The sequence below is a fragment of the Nicotiana attenuata genome, unplaced genomic scaffold, assembly GCF_001879085.1.
Source record: "Nicotiana attenuata strain UT unplaced genomic scaffold, NIATTr2, whole genome shotgun sequence".
NCBI classification, from domain to species: domain Eukaryota; kingdom Viridiplantae; phylum Streptophyta; class Magnoliopsida; order Solanales; family Solanaceae; genus Nicotiana; species Nicotiana attenuata.
Genome location: NW_017671654.1, coordinates 1 through 20,432, shown reverse-complemented (window position 1 = coordinate 20,432; position 20,432 = coordinate 1). Strand labels below are relative to the sequence as shown.

Here is a 20,432-nt window from a genome sequence, read left to right as displayed (position 1 = left end):
GGGAGAAGGCACTCAGAAACCATTTGGCAAACAATAACATTTTCAGCATAATCTTGAAAATAAACGTGCTATTTTTTGTTTTTCCCGCCTACATTGGTGACACTGCGGCCATAGACAAGACGCAATTTGCTGGATAATTTATGTGCTTTGAGAGTTTAAGTTGACTTAATCCAGTCAACTATTTCTAATTTACCTCTGGAAATCAACATTCTGGTACTATACCTTTGACTGAAAGAAAAAAAAAAGGGTGTGGATTTAGCACTATCCACGATGGTAGCAAAGTTTCTTTTCCAATTTAAATGAGGAGCTTTGTGAATATCGTAATTTTGTGATCCAAATCTCTAACACTCATTTGAATCTTGGGTATACCCCACTTTTCTTGCGCATATCTGTTTCTAAAGAGAATTTTGCACTCGAGGATCGATCTAATTTTATCTTTTTTTAATACAATAATCGTAATGCCGATAACTATACGTAAATGCCGGAAAAATATATATAGTTTGTATAATTTTCAGAATTTCAAAACAAAAATAGTGTTTGGTGAACTATTTTAAAATATAAGCGTCACTTAACTCCACAAATATACTAAAAATATAAGTGGTGTGAATTTATACAAAATACTCCAAACATGACATGGTTTGAATATTTGTGATGCTCAAAGAGAAATCTCCACATACAATTGAATGATTGATGCGAGAGAGCGGAAAGAATTACTGTAGATGATATTTTTCTATCTAAAAATATCAATTTCCAAAAGCTCAGTATAAAATTGACAATATATCCCAGCATAAAATTTTGATACAATCCTTTTTATTTTATTTTATTTTATTTTTTTACTTTTCTCATAATTATCATCTGCCGGTTTCATAAACTTTTGGCATATCAATTACACAATTTTCTAAAATTTCAAGGACTAAAATAGAAACTCATAACACGGCATTAACAATATCGTCCAAAATCCCACAGATCAAATTCGAAACATTCTCTCAACTCGCCCTAACTCAGACTCGGCCATGTGGAGAAACACGGTGGGTTTCTCTTCGAAGCTCCTAGCCGCCTCCAAATCCTCCTCCTCTCTTCGTCTTCCTTTACTTCATCATGGCGCTGTTACCCGATCCACTTCTACAGCCGCCGGCTCCGGTCCGGAGTCAACTGAAGCTGCCGGTTCAGTAAAGTTGGGGTTTTCGTCCGGATCTCCGGGTTCTTCAGCTGTGGATCTTTCATCTTTTGCGGCTGCTGCATCAGTTTTGAAATCTAGGGATGTTGTGGATTTTGCTAAGCACTATGGGCGCTGTTATTGGGAGCTTTCTAAAGCTCGCTTAAGGTTTGCCCCTTTTTGCTGTGTGAATCCTTATTCAAAGTACTGTTGGAATTATTTGGACCGGATGATGTAGTTGATTGTTTCTGTAATGGTACTGCAACTGCTGTTTAGTATTTGCCTAATAACTTGCTGAATCCAATTATTGGAGTATGTGAATTAACTTATGTATCAACTGGCTTCGTAGAGTTATTGGGACGTTAGGGCCTGTTTAGTTGTGCTTACAGGAATGAACTTTAGGTCATCTTGTAGATATCACGAAGGATATTGATCCTGCTACAATGCTCTCAGTGTGAGCCCATTTGCCCCAGTTTTGGTAGGTTGTGGGTTATAGTAGGTCGCCCAGTGGATTGGTTGACATGCACGCGATTAGTGTAAATTGGTTTTCCTTTTCATGTTAGATTTTGTGTTGGGAACTCTAGGTGAAATGATAATAAAAAAGTAGGCTAAGAAAAAAAGTAGGAGATAGTGGGTCAAAAAGTGAGAGGCTGGACTCTGGAGTGTAGTGGACATACCAATTTACTCTTAGATTGTTTATGCTTCTTTTGATAACACAAAAGAAATCATTTTTTTCATTAAACCAAGTTTGTTACTTCAAGGGATTAGTGTTTAGAAGTAGTACAAATTTACAAATTACAATTTTAAGGCGGATTAAATCCAAATTGAGAAGCAGAAAAAGAAGACTAATTACTATTTTCTTGTGCTTTCGGCTCCATTCCTCATTTTTCAATGTTCTGATATGAAATTCCTTTAGCAGGAGAAAACTGTGCGCTGTCAACCATTCCGAATTTTATATCTTACTATCCTTGGCTTATTTTTTTTAGATAGAGGGGTGGAAGGAGGGAGGGTATTTGGTTGATGTCTTGTGTGTTTTTCTGCCCTTTATTTCTTTCTCTTGTGGTGGTTGTGAGGCATGGGTACCAATGTGTAGAATAAATTCCCATGATAGTTGGCTGCTGCAGATAATCAAAATTTTGTGGGGTGAAGATCCAAGACTCTGGCAACTTAGCTGAGTAATTCATGAATGTTTGAATGATATACATGAACTATAGCAATATAATAATGAAGGACAAACGGTTTTAGAAGGTAAGGCAGTCTTGTCAAAATGTGACTAAATGGGAGTAGCACATGTGTTCGAGGTTGACTGTATATGTTGTACTGTATTTGACTGATACACTTGGACAGTTGGATGTTGTCTATAAAGTACTCTAAGCCTCTATTGTTTCCCTAAAGGGTTACCTTTCAATAGAACACTTTGGTTTTTATGGCCGTTTTAATGATTTTCCTGGTGATGCTAGGTCCATTTACTCATTTAGAGCCTTAAAAGTTAAAACATATTATAGGGGTCCGAAAGTGAGAAGCAAAAGAAGAGGCTAGCAGCTAACTACAAGAAATCATTAAAGACTCAATTCGTATCCAATTTTAATGGATTTTCCTGTTCATTTTAGATTTAAATTGCAAGAAATGAAGTAATTCTGTTGAGCCGAGAGTCTCCCGGAAATAGCCTCTCTACCCTTTCGGGGTAGGGGTAAGGTCTGCATACACTATACTCTCCCCAGACCCCACTAGTGGGATTTTACTGGGTATGTTGTTGTTGTTGTTGATGTAATTCTGCATCTTATTAATGCCTTCTCTAATGCAATTTACTTCATAAAAAAATTAGGTGAAACACACACCAACAAAAAAATAAGTTCCTTTTCAAGATACAAGCTTCTTATCTTCTGTAAAAAAACACACAATAAAAAAAAATAGAAGTAGGAGATTGTGGGCCAAAAAGTTAGCTTGAGATTAGTCTTAGCTTGTCAAGCTGGTTCTAAAGGACATGAGAATCAACTTTTTCATAGAATGAAGTTAGTTACGTTAGTGTTTTAGTAGTATAAATTAGAAGCTTAAGCAAATTAAGATCCAGACCAAGAAGCAGCAAAAGAAGACAAGACACTGGTTTTTCTTGTTTTCCAGCTCCATTCCTCATTTTTCAGTGGTCTAATATGGATTTCCTTTAGTGGGAGAAAAAAGAGTGCTCTCAACCATTCCAAATTTCTAATCATATTATTCCTTGGCTTTTCACTCAGTTGAAGAGCTTCTATATTCTTTATTGATTCTATTGCTTGTTCTGATTGTTCCAGTCTTTTCTTTCCAGAATGTTGGTAAATGAGCTACTCAATATGTCACCACTGTATATTTTTGCTGCTTCATTTTTCTCTAATTACACTTATTTCAGTATGCTAGTTGTTGCAACCTCCGGCGCTGGGTATGTCCTTGGGAGTGGTAGTGCCATTGACTACATGGGACTTTGCTGCACATGTGCTGGCACAATGATGGTGGCGGCATCGGCTAACACGTTAAATCAGGTATAATGCTGCAATCTTGCTGACAACTAAATGGCCACCTAAATGAGAATTGAAGCCCTCCCGATAAAGTGGGTAAATCCCCGGTGGGCTGTCAAGAAATTTGTGCCTTTTCCCTTAACGTTTTTCTTTGAGAAACAATTGAAGGATATAAGATTGTATCCATCAGTGACTGTTGATGCAGCATATGCTTTTCGTGCATTTTTTAAGCAGTGAAACGTCAGTGATTAATTGTTGTATTGTTTGGTCTTAGGTGTTTGAGGTAAAAAATGATGCTAAGATGAACAGAACTAAGAGAAGACCATTGCCGTCAGGACGGATTAGTATACCTCATGCAGTAACATGGGCAGCATCTTCTGGGATAGTGGGCACTGCTCTACTGGCTAGCAAGGTGGGCGGATAGCCTCTGCAACTAGTCTGACAATATATATATATATTACAATTAGATAGACTGTCTTTCTTTCCGTTGACATAAATTATTGATTGAGGGATTGATGTTGCAATTTCTATGACAAGGTTTCTACAGGCTAATATGTTGGCAGCTGGCCTTGGGGCTTCTAATCTTGTGCTGTATGCGTTTGTATACACACCACTAAAGCAGATACATCCAATAAATACATGGGTCGGTGCAATTGTTGGTGCTATCCCACCGCTGCTTGGGTAATTGTCTTGTTATACACTCTTTAGGCTTTCTGCCTTACCAATATCGGTCCCACCGAAATTATGTGTCTATGTACCTGCACATAAAGGAGACATGATCTTTTATCATTCTTTTTTGTTTTTTTCTTACAAGTTCATGAATTAATTGTTGGTTTGAGAATGTTCATTGATAGGCATATTTTGGCATGCTGTACTATGCAGGTAATTTACTAGACTGATCGTTTTGGCATGCTTCAGATCTATATTTTCTTTGTGTATGCGTCATTGCGCTCCTCAGAGTGATGCATTACTTAATTTTGTTATGTAGCTATTCTGCATAGTAAAATAGCAATTCCACCTTCAGAGTGCAACTCTCTTCATGGATTATGATTATTTTTAGACCCGATGCATGGGAAGTTTCTTATTTAGTTGCAGAAAGGATGAAATATTATCCAGCTGAATTGCATATTTATGTTATAAATTGCATTTGTTACTACGGAAATGTTAATAGAGTACCACTTACAGCAAGTACCTGGATATAACTATGTTTTAGCTTGTGTTTTCTGGTATTTTTGCAATTGCTGTGGGTCTACAGCTGATGAGCCCATACTGAAAGGTTTTCTCTCCTTGTATAGGTGGGCCGCAGCTTCTGGTCAAGTGTCTCTGAATGGATTGCTCCTCCCAGCAGCTCTGTACTTTTGGCAAATACCTCATTTCATGGCCCTAGCGTACTTGTGCCGTAAAGATTATGCTGATGGAGGGTAAGTACTGATTATGTAATATGTAATGATCTCCAAAGTCAAGGCTGTTGCGTGGTGAAAGTAGCCATATTGTTTCAATTAATGGTCATATGCATCTAGACGCCGAGAATTGTCCCGCATGTGCTATCTCTAAAGAGGTCCTCGAGCTTTAGTCTTCATGTAATAAACGACGAATAAAAATCTTGGGCTACCAGAGGCTTATTGTGGTTGGGGGTGGGGGAGCTTGAATATTTGTTGATGATGCTTGCAATAAAAGCTGCTTGACATCATGTAGCGTCCTTTTTTTCTCTTAATGTTCTATATATTTCTTCTAAGTTGGCCCCTGAGATTCTTCCTGGACTTGTCATTTATCATTCTCTGGATAGGTTCAAGATGTTCTCGCTTGCTGATGCTTCTGGTCAGAGGACAGCCGCTGTTGCCTTGAGGAACTGCCTATATCTACTACCATTGGGTTACCTAGCCTATGATTGTGAGTCAATTTTCTATATAGGAATATTTCCATTTTTCCGTTATTGTCTGTGTAAAAGTTACTTGGCATGGCTTGAAGCGCCACCAAGTTTTGTAAGGTAAGTGGACTAGTATTTTCCTCTCTCTGTCCAACTTTAGGTGGCTTAAGTTGACTTTAATAAGTGTGTACAATGACAACTTTTTAGGTTTCTGTGGAGTACATAAATATGAAATTGCTTAAATATCATTATGGAAATGCTACCTGAGTTGTAGAAAATCTTGGAATGAATCTGGTCCCAGATTGGTTTGCCTAGCAACTTAATGGTTTCATGGCAATTGCTCAATGTGGCTTCCCTCTGTTTGTGAATACCGTTTGTACTTTGTTAATGTCTAACCTCCCTCTTCCTGCTGTCTCTAAACTTCCTTCTCTTATGACTATCTGCATGCAGGGGGGTTGACATCTGGGTGGTTTTGCCTCGAATCGACACTTCTTGCTCTGGCTATTAGCTGTACAGCAGTATCATTCTACCTGAACCGTACAACCAAAGATGCTAGGAGAATGTTCCATGCCAGCCTTCTCTATCTTCCCGTATTTATGTCTGGGCTTCTAGTTCATCGTGTAACTGAGAGTGAGCAGCAAATGACCATTGAAAACTCCATTAAGATTGTTGAGATGTCATCTTCATTGGAAAGTACAGAAGGGTCGCAAGAAAACAGAAAGAAGCAGTCTGTAGGTGGTGGTCAACGTCGGCCACCTGTATCGTATGCCTCAGTTGCTCCATTTCCTTTCTTGCCAGCTCCTTCATATGCCACACCATAAGATATGAATCTTTTCTCGAATTTTTTTTTGGTACTAATGTAATAAAAACAGGAACAGAAGTACCCCTTTATATTGGATTACTGGCAGCACCTGGATGTCATACTTATAAAGGTTTGAGTAACCTTGGGCGTGGGATGTCCAAGGAATAGATTTTGTTCTTTTTATTGTTTGGTCCACAAGTATGTTTACCAGATCAAAGTGGTATCTTACAGATGATGCATATGGAGTAATCTTATTTCCTTGATCCGGTGTTGCGGAGAGCTTTTACATGATTGGCATAAATAACATTGAGGCTAGTGATGTTGCGAGAGCAATTTTGTAAATTCATTGATGCTATGGACGAAGTGCATTTTGTCTCAAATTGAATGTCTTGTTGGTGAACTTCACCATATTTCAAGGTGCATTTAGAATTGCTACGGAAGAAGTTTCAAAAATCAGATACTCGAAAATTACATGAAAGCCATTGTAAGTAGAAAGTAAGTATTGTGCATCTTAGAATTATAAAAGAAGGTAACAAGCTTTAGTTTTAAAAAAGAAAAGTTAAAGAATTTCACTTAATATATATTAACAGATGCTGGTAATAAAGAACATAACCATAGCGAGTGCTGGTTAAAGAACAAAACCATAAGGGGTCATTTGGTATGTTACTACTTGAAAAAATAATACATCTATTATTTCATTTTGTTATTCTTTTTCATTATATATCATAGGGAAAATGACACTGTATAGTTGCTCTCAAAATATAATCGGGAAAATGTATATTTTTTGTATATATATACATTCTGTATGTTATATATAAAAATAATATAATTTTATATATTTTTTCGGCTACCGAATGTAAATAGTTTTTAGTGCGGGCTAAAAATGAAAAAAGCACGGGTATAATGCTTTCCTGCCTCTGTGACACGAGGATCCAAATTCCACACAATTCGATATAAAAACATTGTACATGATGAATTCTCTGGAGCTTCAGCATTGATTAGGTTTCAATAGAGATTTAGCCTCATTTGTTTTTTTTAAGACTAATTTTAAGATACGTGCTTTGTACGTGTAAGACGCGTATATTAGTAAGATAATTGTATGTGACGAGAACGAACTTAGAGATCAAATATAATAGGAATTTTTACATTTCTATACCACATAGGAAACCTTTTTACCCTACATGTTTAAGGTTTGAGTAAATTACACTTAGTATACCAAATTACCAATCCTATACCATGCTTAATTAAGGGTCTAATTAATGGGCTATTTTTACTCCTTAATTAAAGGTATCCATATCTAATTAATGGGCAATTTTTACTCCTTAATTAAAGGTATCCATATATCTCACGTTTCTCTCTCCTTACGCCTCATCCCCTCACCCACGTTTTTACCCATACCTCACATTCTTTCTTGTTCTTCATCCACGATTGCAAGATCAATCAACGAAAGATGTCCTTGAGATGCATTAGCCAGTGAAATCTCATTATATTTGAATGTCGTGCCAATTTCCTCTGCAACAATTGTTTTTGGGTACCAAACAAAATTCCCTCTTCTGGAAAAGTAAAAAATGAGAAATTTATTGGTAAAGAGACTAATATGAAAAGCTGCCGACAACTTCTCCAAACGACTTAGAAATACTGACTGTTGAGGCCCTCACCTAGATTTACTGTTTGTCGTGTATTTTGTAGTGTAATTGCAGTGTAATTGTAGTGTAATTGTAGTGTAATTGTAGTGTAATTGTAGATTTAGTGTAATGGATATGATCTGTTGAAGCTCTCACCTAGATTTACTGTTTGTAGTGTAATTGTAGTTAGTTTGTAGTTTATGTAGAACATTCCACGATTAATTGTAGTCTAAAATGTAGACATAATGTAGACATGATTGTGGATGATGTGTTTCCTGTTTGCCCTGTAACTGTAGGTAAATTGTAGTTATTCTTATATTAGATACTTAAACTGTATGTAATTTGTACATTCACTGTAGTTATTCTTATATTAGGTACTTAAACTGTAGGTAATTTTTGGATGTTTACCTCCAAGTTCTATGTAATATTTGTATATAACTGTCAATTGAATATAAATTACACAACAAAAAATAAGAAATAAATACTCCAATCGTAGAAATGTGTTATCCACAATTAATCTGCAAATTGTCTACACTATTTTACAAAAACTACAAAGTAACTACATTTAACCTACATTATAACTACAATCTGGAAACAATTTACACATGGAAGTTCTTCAAGTTGGAATTGGCCACAACTACATTTCTTGTTTTCTAGACACACAATGTACCGCTTCACACCATCCAACACAGTATGTATATGATCTGTTGAAGCCCTCACCTACATTTTCAGAACAAACACAAAGAAAAAAATTTTACAATATTAAAAATATAGTATCTACAATATATCTACAATATATCTACATTTTATCTACAATTTATCTACAAATTAACTACAAACTACAAGTAAACTACAATTTGCCTACAATTTATCTACAATCTGGAGACATTGTATATTAAAATATTTTTTTCCTGCACCAAATAAAGAACTTGTAGTCAAATTGTAGATATATGTAGTAAATTTGTAGATAATATCATAAAACTAAAATTCTAAGCATTTTCGAACTACACAAACCTGCATTCCCATCTACCACAATGGCATCAACTTCAAAATCTCTAAATCTGCCATAGTTATCCCAATTCCCATTCAATTTTAGCATTATTGGGATTTTTGACATGATTTCGTGTAGTTGAGAGAAAAAAGATGAAGAACAGATATAGGTTCGACAATTTGAGTACTGAGGACGATGAAGAACAATTTTGAATTCTACAATTTGTATTGCGTTGTTGAAGCTTCTGAAGCTCTGCGTTGTTTTTGAATTGTAGTGAAAGAGAGAATTACGCAGCAATCAGATCTCTTTCCGTTTCAAATTTCGAATTTAATGTGGAAAGAATCAAACGCAGATTTTGTGCCTTTTTTTTCGCGCGTTTTAAATGGCAGAATCTGCCTAATTATAGATTGGTATATAAATTGTAGTTAAAGTGTGGACTGGGCGGGTAATTAACAAATTATGCATATTTTTGGTAATAAGGTTTTATATATGGTATAGGAAGGAAAAAATCCCAATATAATGTTTCTTTCCATTCTTCGTGAGCCACTTATTTCTCCGAAACAAGAGATTCAAGTCATCTTCCTCCTTTTTCCCAAGAAGTCGACGGCGTTACACCATTGGGATACGCCCGTCCCGCGCGCGGTTAGGAAGATTGGCCGTAATCTGAGCGGTACCACCCACCCTACCCTACCACCTATAGGCAGCCGTCCTACAGCCGCCCGAAAAGGTATTATTGACGAACATAAATTATTTCTTGTTGGTGAGATAGGAGTTTAATTTTTGACTTCCTATATTTATGAATTTATTTGGAGACCATAATTGAGCAAGATAGTATAAAATTGAGGATTAAAATGCTTTTGTTCACATATACAAGAACACACCTTATTGCATAGTAAAATTCATTTTTCAGAGTGGCGTAATTATCAAATAAAGTTACAGTTAACTTAGCATATAGTTTAAATAAACTGATAATAAAAATACATCAATCTCAAAGCTCAAATGGTAAAAGAAATATCATAGTTAAACTGCAACAAAGCCATATACTTTTCGGAACGTAATAAATTAGACATCACAATATTGCTAATAAAATAAAATAATATTAAGAAATCGATAAGGAAAATTATTTACCTGAACCAGTAAAAATTGTCGAAATTTTTTGTAGATGCAAGGACATCAATAGCCAAGGGCTATTCTTAAGAACACAATTATAATATTGTGATTTGTATAATATTGTATTAGGTGATACCCTTTTTTGCTTGAGCCCGACCGGGTTGGGTCCGGTCCGGAGCAAATCGGGGCCATCGAACCCGACCTGGATGCAAGGTAGAACGACGGCCACGTCTACAACCGAGGTCGAGTCATTTCGAGACCGTTACAGAGCTCGATAGGAGTCACCACCGGATGGAGAAACACACAAGGTCGGAAGCCGGACTCGTAACGGATAACCAAGCGTCGCCGGATATCTCGCCCAAACGTGATTTTCTCAACCACCTCAGGCCATTAAGGCGTAATTACAGGGATCCACGATGTAATCAATTTACCTACCTTATTTTTACCCTTAATCAGAATGTATAAAAGGGGATCTCTCTAAATTCTTGTGGATCATCAAGCACAATTGTTCTAAGCAATATTATATTCTGCGATTATTTACTTTAACAGCAATTGTTGAGTCTTTATCTTTATTTTCCTTAACTTAAAAACCTTTTGTATCTTTTAGTTCACGGATCCTTAAAACCCCATATAAATTCAATTGTTATCCGGATTCGAGGGTAAACAAATATAGTCAATTAAAAGAAGTAATTAAATTTAATTTTTTCTTACAAAATATGAGCAACTTGAGCTGGCATAATAATTAGTAATTAAAACTATCAAACACAAAGTGAAAATAATCTTAAATTAATAAAATACTCAATTTATATGAGTTAGAATTCCTAACCAATTTTATGTGATGAATGCAATGATCCAAAGAACCTGTACAATATTTTTTATATGAGTCAATTTTAAACCATTGATCATATATGCGACATTGTAAATTAAATCACAATTGATAAACTTTCAATATGCAGTTGTTTATGAGTAATGCATTAAAGATCATTATTACGTAAGTTCAAGAATATAGAATAAGGTAGAAAATTTACCTCAGTTCACAAGCAAATTTACCTATTGATACTATAAACAATTTATAATAAAGAATGCAGGTTAATGGCTTCTTTTATAAAGTGGTTAGCTCCTCCTTATTTTAACTGTTTTGGTTCTAAAATTCTAGGAACCTAAATTGGATCCTAAATATAAATAAAGTGAAGATACAACGTTACCAAAAACTACGGTCGGTAAACTAATATTAAATTGAATCCTAAACCTACACATAAAAAAAAAATGCATCTTAAACCGATACAAAAGAAACAATGGAAAATGACATACCATTAAAAAGAAAGAATCCTAAAAGGAGAGGAAACAAAAACGCAAGAATTCTAAAACTAAAAGAAACAAAACTAAAGGAAAAGAAATCGTAAGGCAAGAATCCCAAAATTCTAAAGAATTCTAAACCTAAAAGGAAGTACACGGCAATTTTTGATTTTGGGAAGAAAAAAAGAAATTAATGATTATAATTACAAATATATCCAACATAAAATGCACTTACGAAGGGTAAAAAAGACGACCGACAATTCGATAGGGGCTTCGTGCTTTAATATAGTATATATAGAGTATAGATATAGATTAAGATTTCTGAATCTAAATACACATCTGAATGTCAAGATGTGTATTAAGATTAAAACATCTGAATTTGAATACACATCTGAACAGATTAAGATGTGTATTAAGATCTGAATAGAAATAATTAAGACTGTTTGATTTTTAACATATGAATGTATAAAATTTATCTTTATTTGAAAATTAATAAACTTAAAATTCAAATTAAATAACTAATTTAATATTCTATCAATAAAATATATAGTTTTCTAAAATATGATAGTTAGTGGTGGTGATTGCTAATGGGTGAATGCCGACTAGAGGCGGTGGTTGGTGGTAGTTTTGGTTGATGATGGTGGTTCATGCTGGTAGCTAGTAGTGATTGGTAATGGTGGCGATTATGATTGAGGATGGTGGTTGTGGTTGATGATAGTTAATAATGGCGGGTGGTGGTAATAGTTGTGACTGAGGAAGGTGGTGGGTTGGTGGTGGTAGGTTATAATGATGGGCAATGTCGGTTGTGGTTGTTGATGGTGATGAGGTGGTCAGTTGTGGTAATTGGGGTGGATGAGTGTTGATTGTGGAGGAGAATGATGGTGGTCGGAGTGGTGGGGATAGTGGGTGGTGATGGTCGATAATGGTGGCGGCTATGATTAAGGATGATGGTGGCGTGGTGGTGGTGGAGGTGGTGGTTGAGTATGGTGGTGGCAGCGGCATGGTGGTAGTTGATAATGATAGGCGGTGGCGGCAGTTAATAATAATATGTGATAGCATCTTGATGAAATTAAGTCTCTGTTATAAATCTTAATCATACAGACCTATTCAGACGCATTAAGTGGTTGTAAAGTAAAAAAAAAAATACAATTAATGATTAAGATCTGAATAATTAAGATTCAGACTTTAAAAACAAACGCACTTATTGTTCCATTTAGACTCGTCACATTATAACTTATTCCATCTTTGGTTTATATTTTGGATCATGTATAACTAATCCTTGTATAACTTAATTTACCAATTGACTTATTATTTTATACCACCAATAATAAGAAATAATTAATCCATGTATAATTTATACATAGCTAAAGTACCAAAAGGTCAAAAATATTCTTTTCTTTTTCCTAGAAGTCAATGAAAGCCAATCAACCAAGGGTATAAAAGTAAACTGATTGATTCTTAGCTTAAAACATAAATAAATATTTTAAATGAAATCTCGTATATCTAATTTAGTGCTCATATCATTTTTTGGCATTATTCTAAATGTCAAATAGCATCTTACCCTGAAATTAAAATTATTATGATTATGGCGCCTTTGTCCACCATAGCAAGAGGTACATCAAGCTTTTCAGCATATGTTGTTGTCCCAACAACCGTGCCATCATTGGCGACGACCACAACAAGGTCAGAACCTATGCCCTTACTGATAAATGTAGTCTATCATTACGGGTGGAATGTGCAAGAGAAATAGGAAGTGGACAAATAGAGAAGCGTGAGAAATTGAACCTCGCATAAGAAAGAGAGAGAGTGAGCAATTCTGCTGGATAAAAAAGTTACACTACAGCTATGTTTTTTTCTTATATAGAAACACATCTTGTTTGGATGTTTGCTTATGTCTGAATTGTTATTTTAAATACAATATTTTGGTTGTTAGTACTTAAATTTTATTATGTTGTATCGTTAAGTAACGACGAAAAGTGCCACTTTATGGAATGATTGATTTGGTGTGGTGGTATTATTACTGTGAGCATGTGATTTTTGCCCTAAGCAGTAATTCCCAAAATTTCAAGCAAAATAATTTTCCTAGTATTTTATAATTTTGTGTGAGTTTTGTGGCATTCTTTGGTAATTGGTGCATTCATTTTACGCATTTAATCCATAAAAAAATACCAAAAATATGCATTAGCATTTAGGGATTTAATTTCATAATTTTAGTTAATTGGTCTTAGAATAAAATATAAAAAAAAATTGCAAGAAAATAGTCTTTTGCACTACTAGTTTTGCATTTGTGTCAAAATAGGTTTACAAGTAAATTTTAGGAATTAAAATAGCTTAATTTAGGTCTTTGCTTTGTTTAGGCATTTTATAAAAAATCAGAAAAAATAAACAAATACAAAAATACAAAAAATGTATACAAAAAAAAAAAAGCAAAATAAGAAAATAATACAAATTGCCCGGATTGGGCTGCTTGTATTAATCCAAAAGAAGAACACCCAGCCCAAGCTTGCCCAGGCCCAATTCACCGCCCGGTCCAGTCCCTCCTATAACAAAACGACGTCGTTTTGACGTCGTTTAATCACGACCGTCCATCTCCCCATATCCAATGGCCCAGCTTTAATCTTGAATTTTACATAAAAGTGTCCGAATTATTCAGAAATTTTGAGACCAAACTCTTCTTCCTCGTACAAAACCTCAACTCCGCCGTCCTCCACCCTACCCCGCCCTAGCCCCACCGTCCCTCCGCCGTCCGCCGCCGGCCGGAAATCGCCGCCGCCGGCGGCGATGCTCCGATGACCACCAAAATAACACCCCAGATTCCCCTTTTCTTCCTCTACTCAAATCCACTACCCGTTGCCTCCAAATCTTATCAGAACTCGTCGAATATCCATTCGAAGTTTTCCGGCCAAGTCGCAAGTTATGCCAAACGGTCCCAAATTAACACCATGGGACCGCCTTGACCTTCCCTACCCAACCCCCATAGCCACGTGTCTCGAATATGGCCGGAATCGCTCAAATATCCGATCAAAAGTCCGGCCAAAACCCTAAATTCTCCAAGCCCCACCAAATTGATACCTCCCTCATGAGGAATTTGACACCATTAGCATTCAGAGCTTACCGGAAATAGACGAATTTCAAATCTGAAGAGCCATGTGACCTTGGGAGTTTGCACAGATGAGTCTTCTTCTTTTTGTGTTTGACTTTTCTGTTAAGATTGGATTAGTTTACAATTAGTGTGTTTAGGTTGTATATTAGGCTCGTAATTACTGGCTCTAAGTCGAATAACCGTTAAATGTATAGCTTAGTTCTCTTTACTTGATTAAGTGTTCCCATGTCAAATGCTTCGTTTCGTTGATCATTCATCTAGGTTTAATACTGTTTTTGATTGACTGTCAGATTCGATCCTGTGTTTGTGTCGATTAGGAAGTGCATGTTTATAACTTGAATTATGCCTCTGTTTAGTGTAATTAACAGTCGTTGTTGACTTGATAATCCAATAATTTGCTCATTAGCCTATTGTTTTTGATCAGATTCAATCCATCTTGTGTTTCAGTTTTAATATGTTTTAGTGATTCAGTGTAACGCCTGGTTCAATCAGTGGTAATTAATCGAATTTGGCCATAACAGATGGATTCAATTAGGGTAGGGAGAGGACTAAAGTCATGCTGGTCTGGATAGTAATTTTAGGGAGTTCAAAGGGTAGTTCAGGCATAGGGAAAGGGCACTTTCAGCAGGTTTGGTAGTTTTTGAAGAGGTTTAAGGGTAGAATAGGGATTGTGATAGGCATAGAACCTTCTAGGAAGGGCTGTAGTGTAGATTCTAATAAACTTAGGATAGTTGCTTGCATAACAAGTCAGAAATAGTGGGGTAAAAACTGAAATTGGGATAGGGACTAAAGGGGGTAAAGAAAATCTGAAAATTGGACTTAGTTTACCTATAAATAGGCAGTCATTTTGCCTTGAGCAGGAAGTTTGAGAAGGGGAGGTTCTGAAATTTTGCTAGTGAGTTTTAAAAGTTTTGCTAGTGAGCAGGAGAGCTGTCACACCTCCTTTTAAATTCACTACACCCGCAAAGGCGTAGTAAAGGGAGTTATTTCCAACTTGAAGTGACAATCGAAACGGGATTATTTTTTAGAGCATTCAGAGTCGCCACTTGGGAATTTTATGGTGTCCCAAGTCACCGGTTGCATCCCGAATCGAGGAAATTATGACTCTGTTCATAGTCAGCGAACCAGAAATCCGAGTAAGGAATTCTGTTAACCCGGGAGAAGGTGTGAGGCATTCCCGAGTTCCGTGGTTCTAGCACGGTCGCTCAACTGTCGGATTTGGCTAAATATCTGATTTTAGTACATGTTTCGATTTANATATGGTGTTGGACTTTTTGGTGTTTGCAATTGTTGATGTTCTGGTCCTGCTGTGTTGATTAAGTTGAGAATTATTGTGCTGTGTTGAACTGAGTTAATACCAGTTTTAACTTCTTCCTGGGCTGCTGTTGCACACTGTCACTGCTACTGATTTTCTCTTCTCTCGTTTGCAATTACCAGGTACACCTTGAATCCGCCCTGCTGTATATTAAGCTCGAAATGGAATGCAAATATCTACTTGTTTTGCCGTCTGGACTATGCTGTATTGTTAGACGTTAGACTTGAATTCATAGTACATTGTCAGTTTAATCTTTTACACGTATAAGTCCTGGACTGTATAAACAGACTGCTTAGCAATTGTTGGGACTGTTTTGAATCTGGGGACTGCTTAGCATGTGAATTCTGCAGTATTGGTTTTAGTTTGGTTCAGCTTATACTGCTAGTGTTATGTGACTGGAATTCGAAATTAGGGATGTTTTTTTTATGTGTACCATATCCTTGAGGCATGACCTCAACATAAGTGTAATTTGGCTTTGTTAATTTGTGAACTTCCATTGGTATCTGCAGTAGTTAGATAGTCTAAACACGATGAATATAAAACTAGGATTTTAGCCACGCCATCGTGAAATAATCGAAGTCGCAGCAAGTACAAATCGAGTTTTGTTTTGAATAACTGCTGCCGATGAACTAAAGGCTTAACAGCCTTGTTGTGCTGCTTTGGGCCTTAGTGGTTTAAGCGAGTGGCCCAGGTTCGGATCAGATTACAATTTTCGTGTGGGGCCTGGGCCAAGGTCTGTAGCTGGCCCGATTCTGATATAGACTTAGATGCAATCCTCCTTCATTGGGCTCATTTTGGAAACCCAATCGGCTTAAATACAAAATCCACCTCTAGTTTATTGCAACCCAATAACAAATCAATTGGGGCTCTCCCCTTAGCTACTAGAGACAGTAACAAAGTATAGATTGCTTTAGGCTTGCCTTTAAGTAATAAAAGAGATGAGCCTCGCCAATCAAAATTCCAAGACGCATGGCCTTCATTTAATTAATTTTAACTCTTTAGAATTTGGGGCGTGCCGTTTAGCAAATTCCACGGTCACCCATAGAGATAATAACCCGTTAGTCACTTTAGGCGCGTGTTTTAATAAGTTTACCTTCCTAAATACGGGTGCACATTTATGTGACCCAAATCCCAAATCTCAACGAAGTCGAAATGTGTTAATAATCACGGGTGCACTGGTGCAACGTGGTTCGAGACGCATTTTCACGACGTTGCAATTCTTTTAAAAATCCAATAAATAAAAAATAAAAGCGGTTTATTAATAAGGCATATAAGCTAGGATGTGTTTCGAAATCAGATAAAATCAAATACAACAGTTGAGCGACCGTGCTAGAACCACGGAACTCGGGAATGCCTAACACCTTCTCCCGGGTTAACAGAATTCCTTACTCGGATTTCTGGTTCGCTGACTATTAACAGAGTCATAATTTCTTCGATTCGGGATTCAACCGGTGACTTGGGACACCATAAAACTCCCAGGTGGCGACTCTGAATTCTCTAAAAAATAACAAATCCCGCTTCGATTGTCACTTCAAGTTGGAAATAACTCCCCTTACTACGCCTTACAGGTGTAGTAAGCATAAAAGGAGGTGTGACAGCTCTGGCGACTCTGCTGGGGAAACGAACCCACGACCACGTGGTTCAGGGTTCAGAATTCGAGCTTAGATAAATTGTTGTATTTGGCTTTATCTGATTTTTTTACATGTTTCCTGTTAAATGTGCTAAATACTTTACCGCTTTGATATTATCTGAACTATATAAACTATGCCGAAACCCTTCTCTTCTCACCTCCGGGGATGTGCTCACTGGTGGAGACTCCCTATTCTGTTAGTGTCATACCTTGAAATAAGAAAGAGGCCGGACAAGTTACTAAGCCGGACGATCCCGCGGGTCCCCGGTACGTAGCCCCCTCCTCGACTCGAGTTGTCCGCTCGGGTACACAGTCTAGAACACATACCCAGGTTTTGAACCTAGAAGAACTTGACTCCATGCCGGATCCCTAGTAGGAACGCTTATCTGCATCACGTGCATTTTGACTTAGGGGGCTCAACACAGGGGTTGGGTCCGTCTAGGACAGGTGTACCCAGAATAATGGACCATCCTGATGCATCCTACTTGTGCATTTATCTGTGTTGGACTCGCATGCTGACCGGCTTTGAATATTTAGGCAATATTAGAAAAACGAAAGAGAGAGAAAATAGCAGTGCGGAAAGTTAATTACATATACTGGAAAGAAAAATCAATGGCCAAGTAGTGCCGAAATGCTGCCGGATTTTTGAGAAAAGAAGAAGAGTGGTTTGTTTTGTTTGCCAATGGAAAAGGAAAACAAAAAGGAGTTTTATTTTCAAATTAGTTCGTTTTATTTGCCATCAAAAAGAAAATATAAAAAGAATCTTGCTTTCAGAAAAGAGAGTTTGCCAACAAAACCAAAAAAAAGGGGGGTTATTTTTCAAATTAGGGGTGTTTTCCAAAATAGCTAGATTTATTGGACCGAACTACGTAGGTTTGATTCTCACCGGATGTGAGATACGTAGGCAACCCTCATCGGGTCCAACCACCCTTTTTGCAAAATAGCCGAAAAATACCAATTTTTATTTTGTCATAAATAAATCAGGGGGTGCCGTTTTGTCAAAAATAGCCGAATGTCCCCAAACGGGCGCCGGAAGGCTGTTTGTGCAAAAATGGCCATCTTGAGTCATTTCCCAATGGTCAACGGGTACAGCCTTAAAATCTTCTCCCCGAAGTGCTGAAAGGCCGTAACTGCAAAACCGGCCGTTTGTTTTAAAATTGGAAATTTGAACAAAAATAGTGTCATTTTTTTTAGGGTCAAAATAAGTGATTAAATCACCTTAATAAATGTGCAGGATGAGCACGATTCAAAATAGGGGGAACTTGCATATAGGCCCGCGGCGAGACCGAATGATGTCCCGCGGGCGCCAGGAGCTTTAATGTATTCATGATTGTCTTCTGAGTCTGTATTTTCTTTTCTATTGGAGTCCGTAAAAGTCAGTCAGTTGATTAAGTCCGTATTTTCGTTTAAAGTAGAATAGGGATGATGGAGTCTGTAGTTCTTTTCTGCATTAGAGTCTGTTAGTTGTTTAATCTGTCAGTTTTGAGTCCTTGTAATAGACGTATTTTCTATCAATAAAATTGAAAATCCCAAAAAATATTTTTGCTTCTACTTTACATTTATTCTGCAAGAACTACGCTCGGTCTGATTCACGCGGGGTCGTGATACGTAGGCAATCTCCATAGGATTCGACCATAACCAAGAGAAAAAAAAAACAAACAAAAAAAACGAGAAAAGAGAGGAAAAACCACAAAAGGCGAAAAAGAACAGAAAAGAGCGGAAAAACAAAACTGAAGAGAGGAAGGAAATAGGAACGAGAGAAGACAAAGGCAAGAGTGAAAAACAAGAAGGAGAACATAAGAAGAAAGAGTTTACAATCGGAAATAAGGAAAAGCCGGGATGACGCATGCGACCGATCAAAAGCTGTTACCAATGTGTTAGTTGCCCTAACGCTAACGTGATGGTTTCATCTTGTTCCAAGTCCAGAAAGGCGGTTGGTTTGTGGTTTGAAAGTGGTAACTCTTCTGTACAACACAAGGACAAAAGGCAATGGCAAACAACAAGAGAACTGAGTTGGTTGATACTGGTGCCCGACAACAGTTGGTGGAACAAGATAATGGGTTGGCTGACGAGGTGCGGATGCTAAGACAACATATGACAGACATGTATCAAGCCTGGATGACTGGGAAGGCGCCACCTCCGCCACCACTAAATTTCCCGGACGCTACCCTTACCCAAACTCCCAACACAATACCAGATGATCCTCCATATTCTCCAGACACACCCGCTTATCACACTCGTCCCAACTACCCTAGTAGCTCCACCGCTCATCCCTCAGTTACTACTACCCAAAATTGCCCTCCTGTCATATCCCGAGATGAGCTCCATGATAGAAATGAAAAGGTTACAGGAAGAGAAGGACGAGATGGGACGCCCAGAAAGCTGAAAAGCATAGAACTGTCCTTAAGGGACAAGCGAAGAGTGGGAGGCCAGGGTAGCATGACTTGCAAAGAACTGATTGTGCCACATGACACCCGCCTGCCCGCAGGATTCAAAGTACCAAACTTCAACTTGTATGATGGGCGTGGAGACCCGGTAGCCCACCTGAGGGTCTATTGCAACGAAATGAGGATTGTTGGAGAAACAGATGACGTGATGATGGCATATTTCAGTAAAAGCCTAACTGGGGCAGCTTTGGACTGGCATGGTCGTCAAAATGTCGATGGGTGGCTTACATTGGGTGACATGGCTCGAGACTTTGTCCGATACTTTCAATGCAAATCAAGTGTTACCCAAGACCGCACCTTGCTATCTAAGATGGAAAAAAGGCCGGAGGAAAGCTTTAATGAGTTTGGGCTCAGATGGAGGGAGCAAGTTGCTCGAGTCAGTCCCCCGATCAGCAAAGAAGAAATGGGTAAGCTTTTTCTACAGGCCCGGGGACCTGCCTACTACAGTCATTTGATCCCGGCCTTGGGTAAGCCTTTCAATGATGTATCAAAAATGGGGGAGCTAGTGGAAGAAGGAATCAAGTCAGGCAAAATCGTGAGTCGTTCGGAAGCCAGGCAGAACGTACCAGTAAGCTTGGTTGGAAGAAAGAGGAACAGAAAA

At 37.5% G+C, this 20,432-nt stretch overlaps 1 protein-coding gene across 1 annotated transcript; it reads left to right on the top strand.

Annotated features, from left to right (window-relative positions):
* The first annotated feature begins 934 nt into the window (after window positions 1-934).
* On the top strand, window positions 935-6,694 carry LOC109209518 (protoheme IX farnesyltransferase, mitochondrial). The gene is made up of 7 exons (XM_019372801.1): window positions 935-1,324; window positions 3,540-3,669; window positions 3,920-4,057; window positions 4,193-4,326; window positions 4,941-5,066; window positions 5,432-5,535; window positions 5,963-6,694. The coding sequence occupies exons 1-7, from the start codon at window positions 1,014-1,016 to the stop codon at window positions 6,331-6,333; spliced, it is 1,314 nt and encodes a 437-aa protein (XP_019228346.1). The 5' UTR covers window positions 935-1,013; the 3' UTR covers window positions 6,334-6,694.
* The last annotated feature ends 13,738 nt before the right edge of the window (window positions 6,695-20,432 follow it).

What these genes read in the sequence shown, in the direction of transcription:
- LOC109209518 (XM_019372801.1), top strand. Translation starts at nt 1,014, where the DNA reads ATGTGGAGAAACACGGTGGGTTTCTCTTCGAAGCTCCTAGCCGCCTCC. An exon ending in CTGCTCTACTGGCTAGCAAG is followed by an intron (nt 4,058 to 4,192) that starts GTGGGCGGATAG and finishes AGGTTTCTACAG; the next exon opens with GCTAATATGTTGGCAGCTGG. An exon ending in GGGTTACCTAGCCTATGATT is followed by an intron (nt 5,536 to 5,962) that starts GTGAGTCAATTT and finishes ATCTGCATGCAG; the next exon opens with GGGGGTTGACATCTGGGTGG.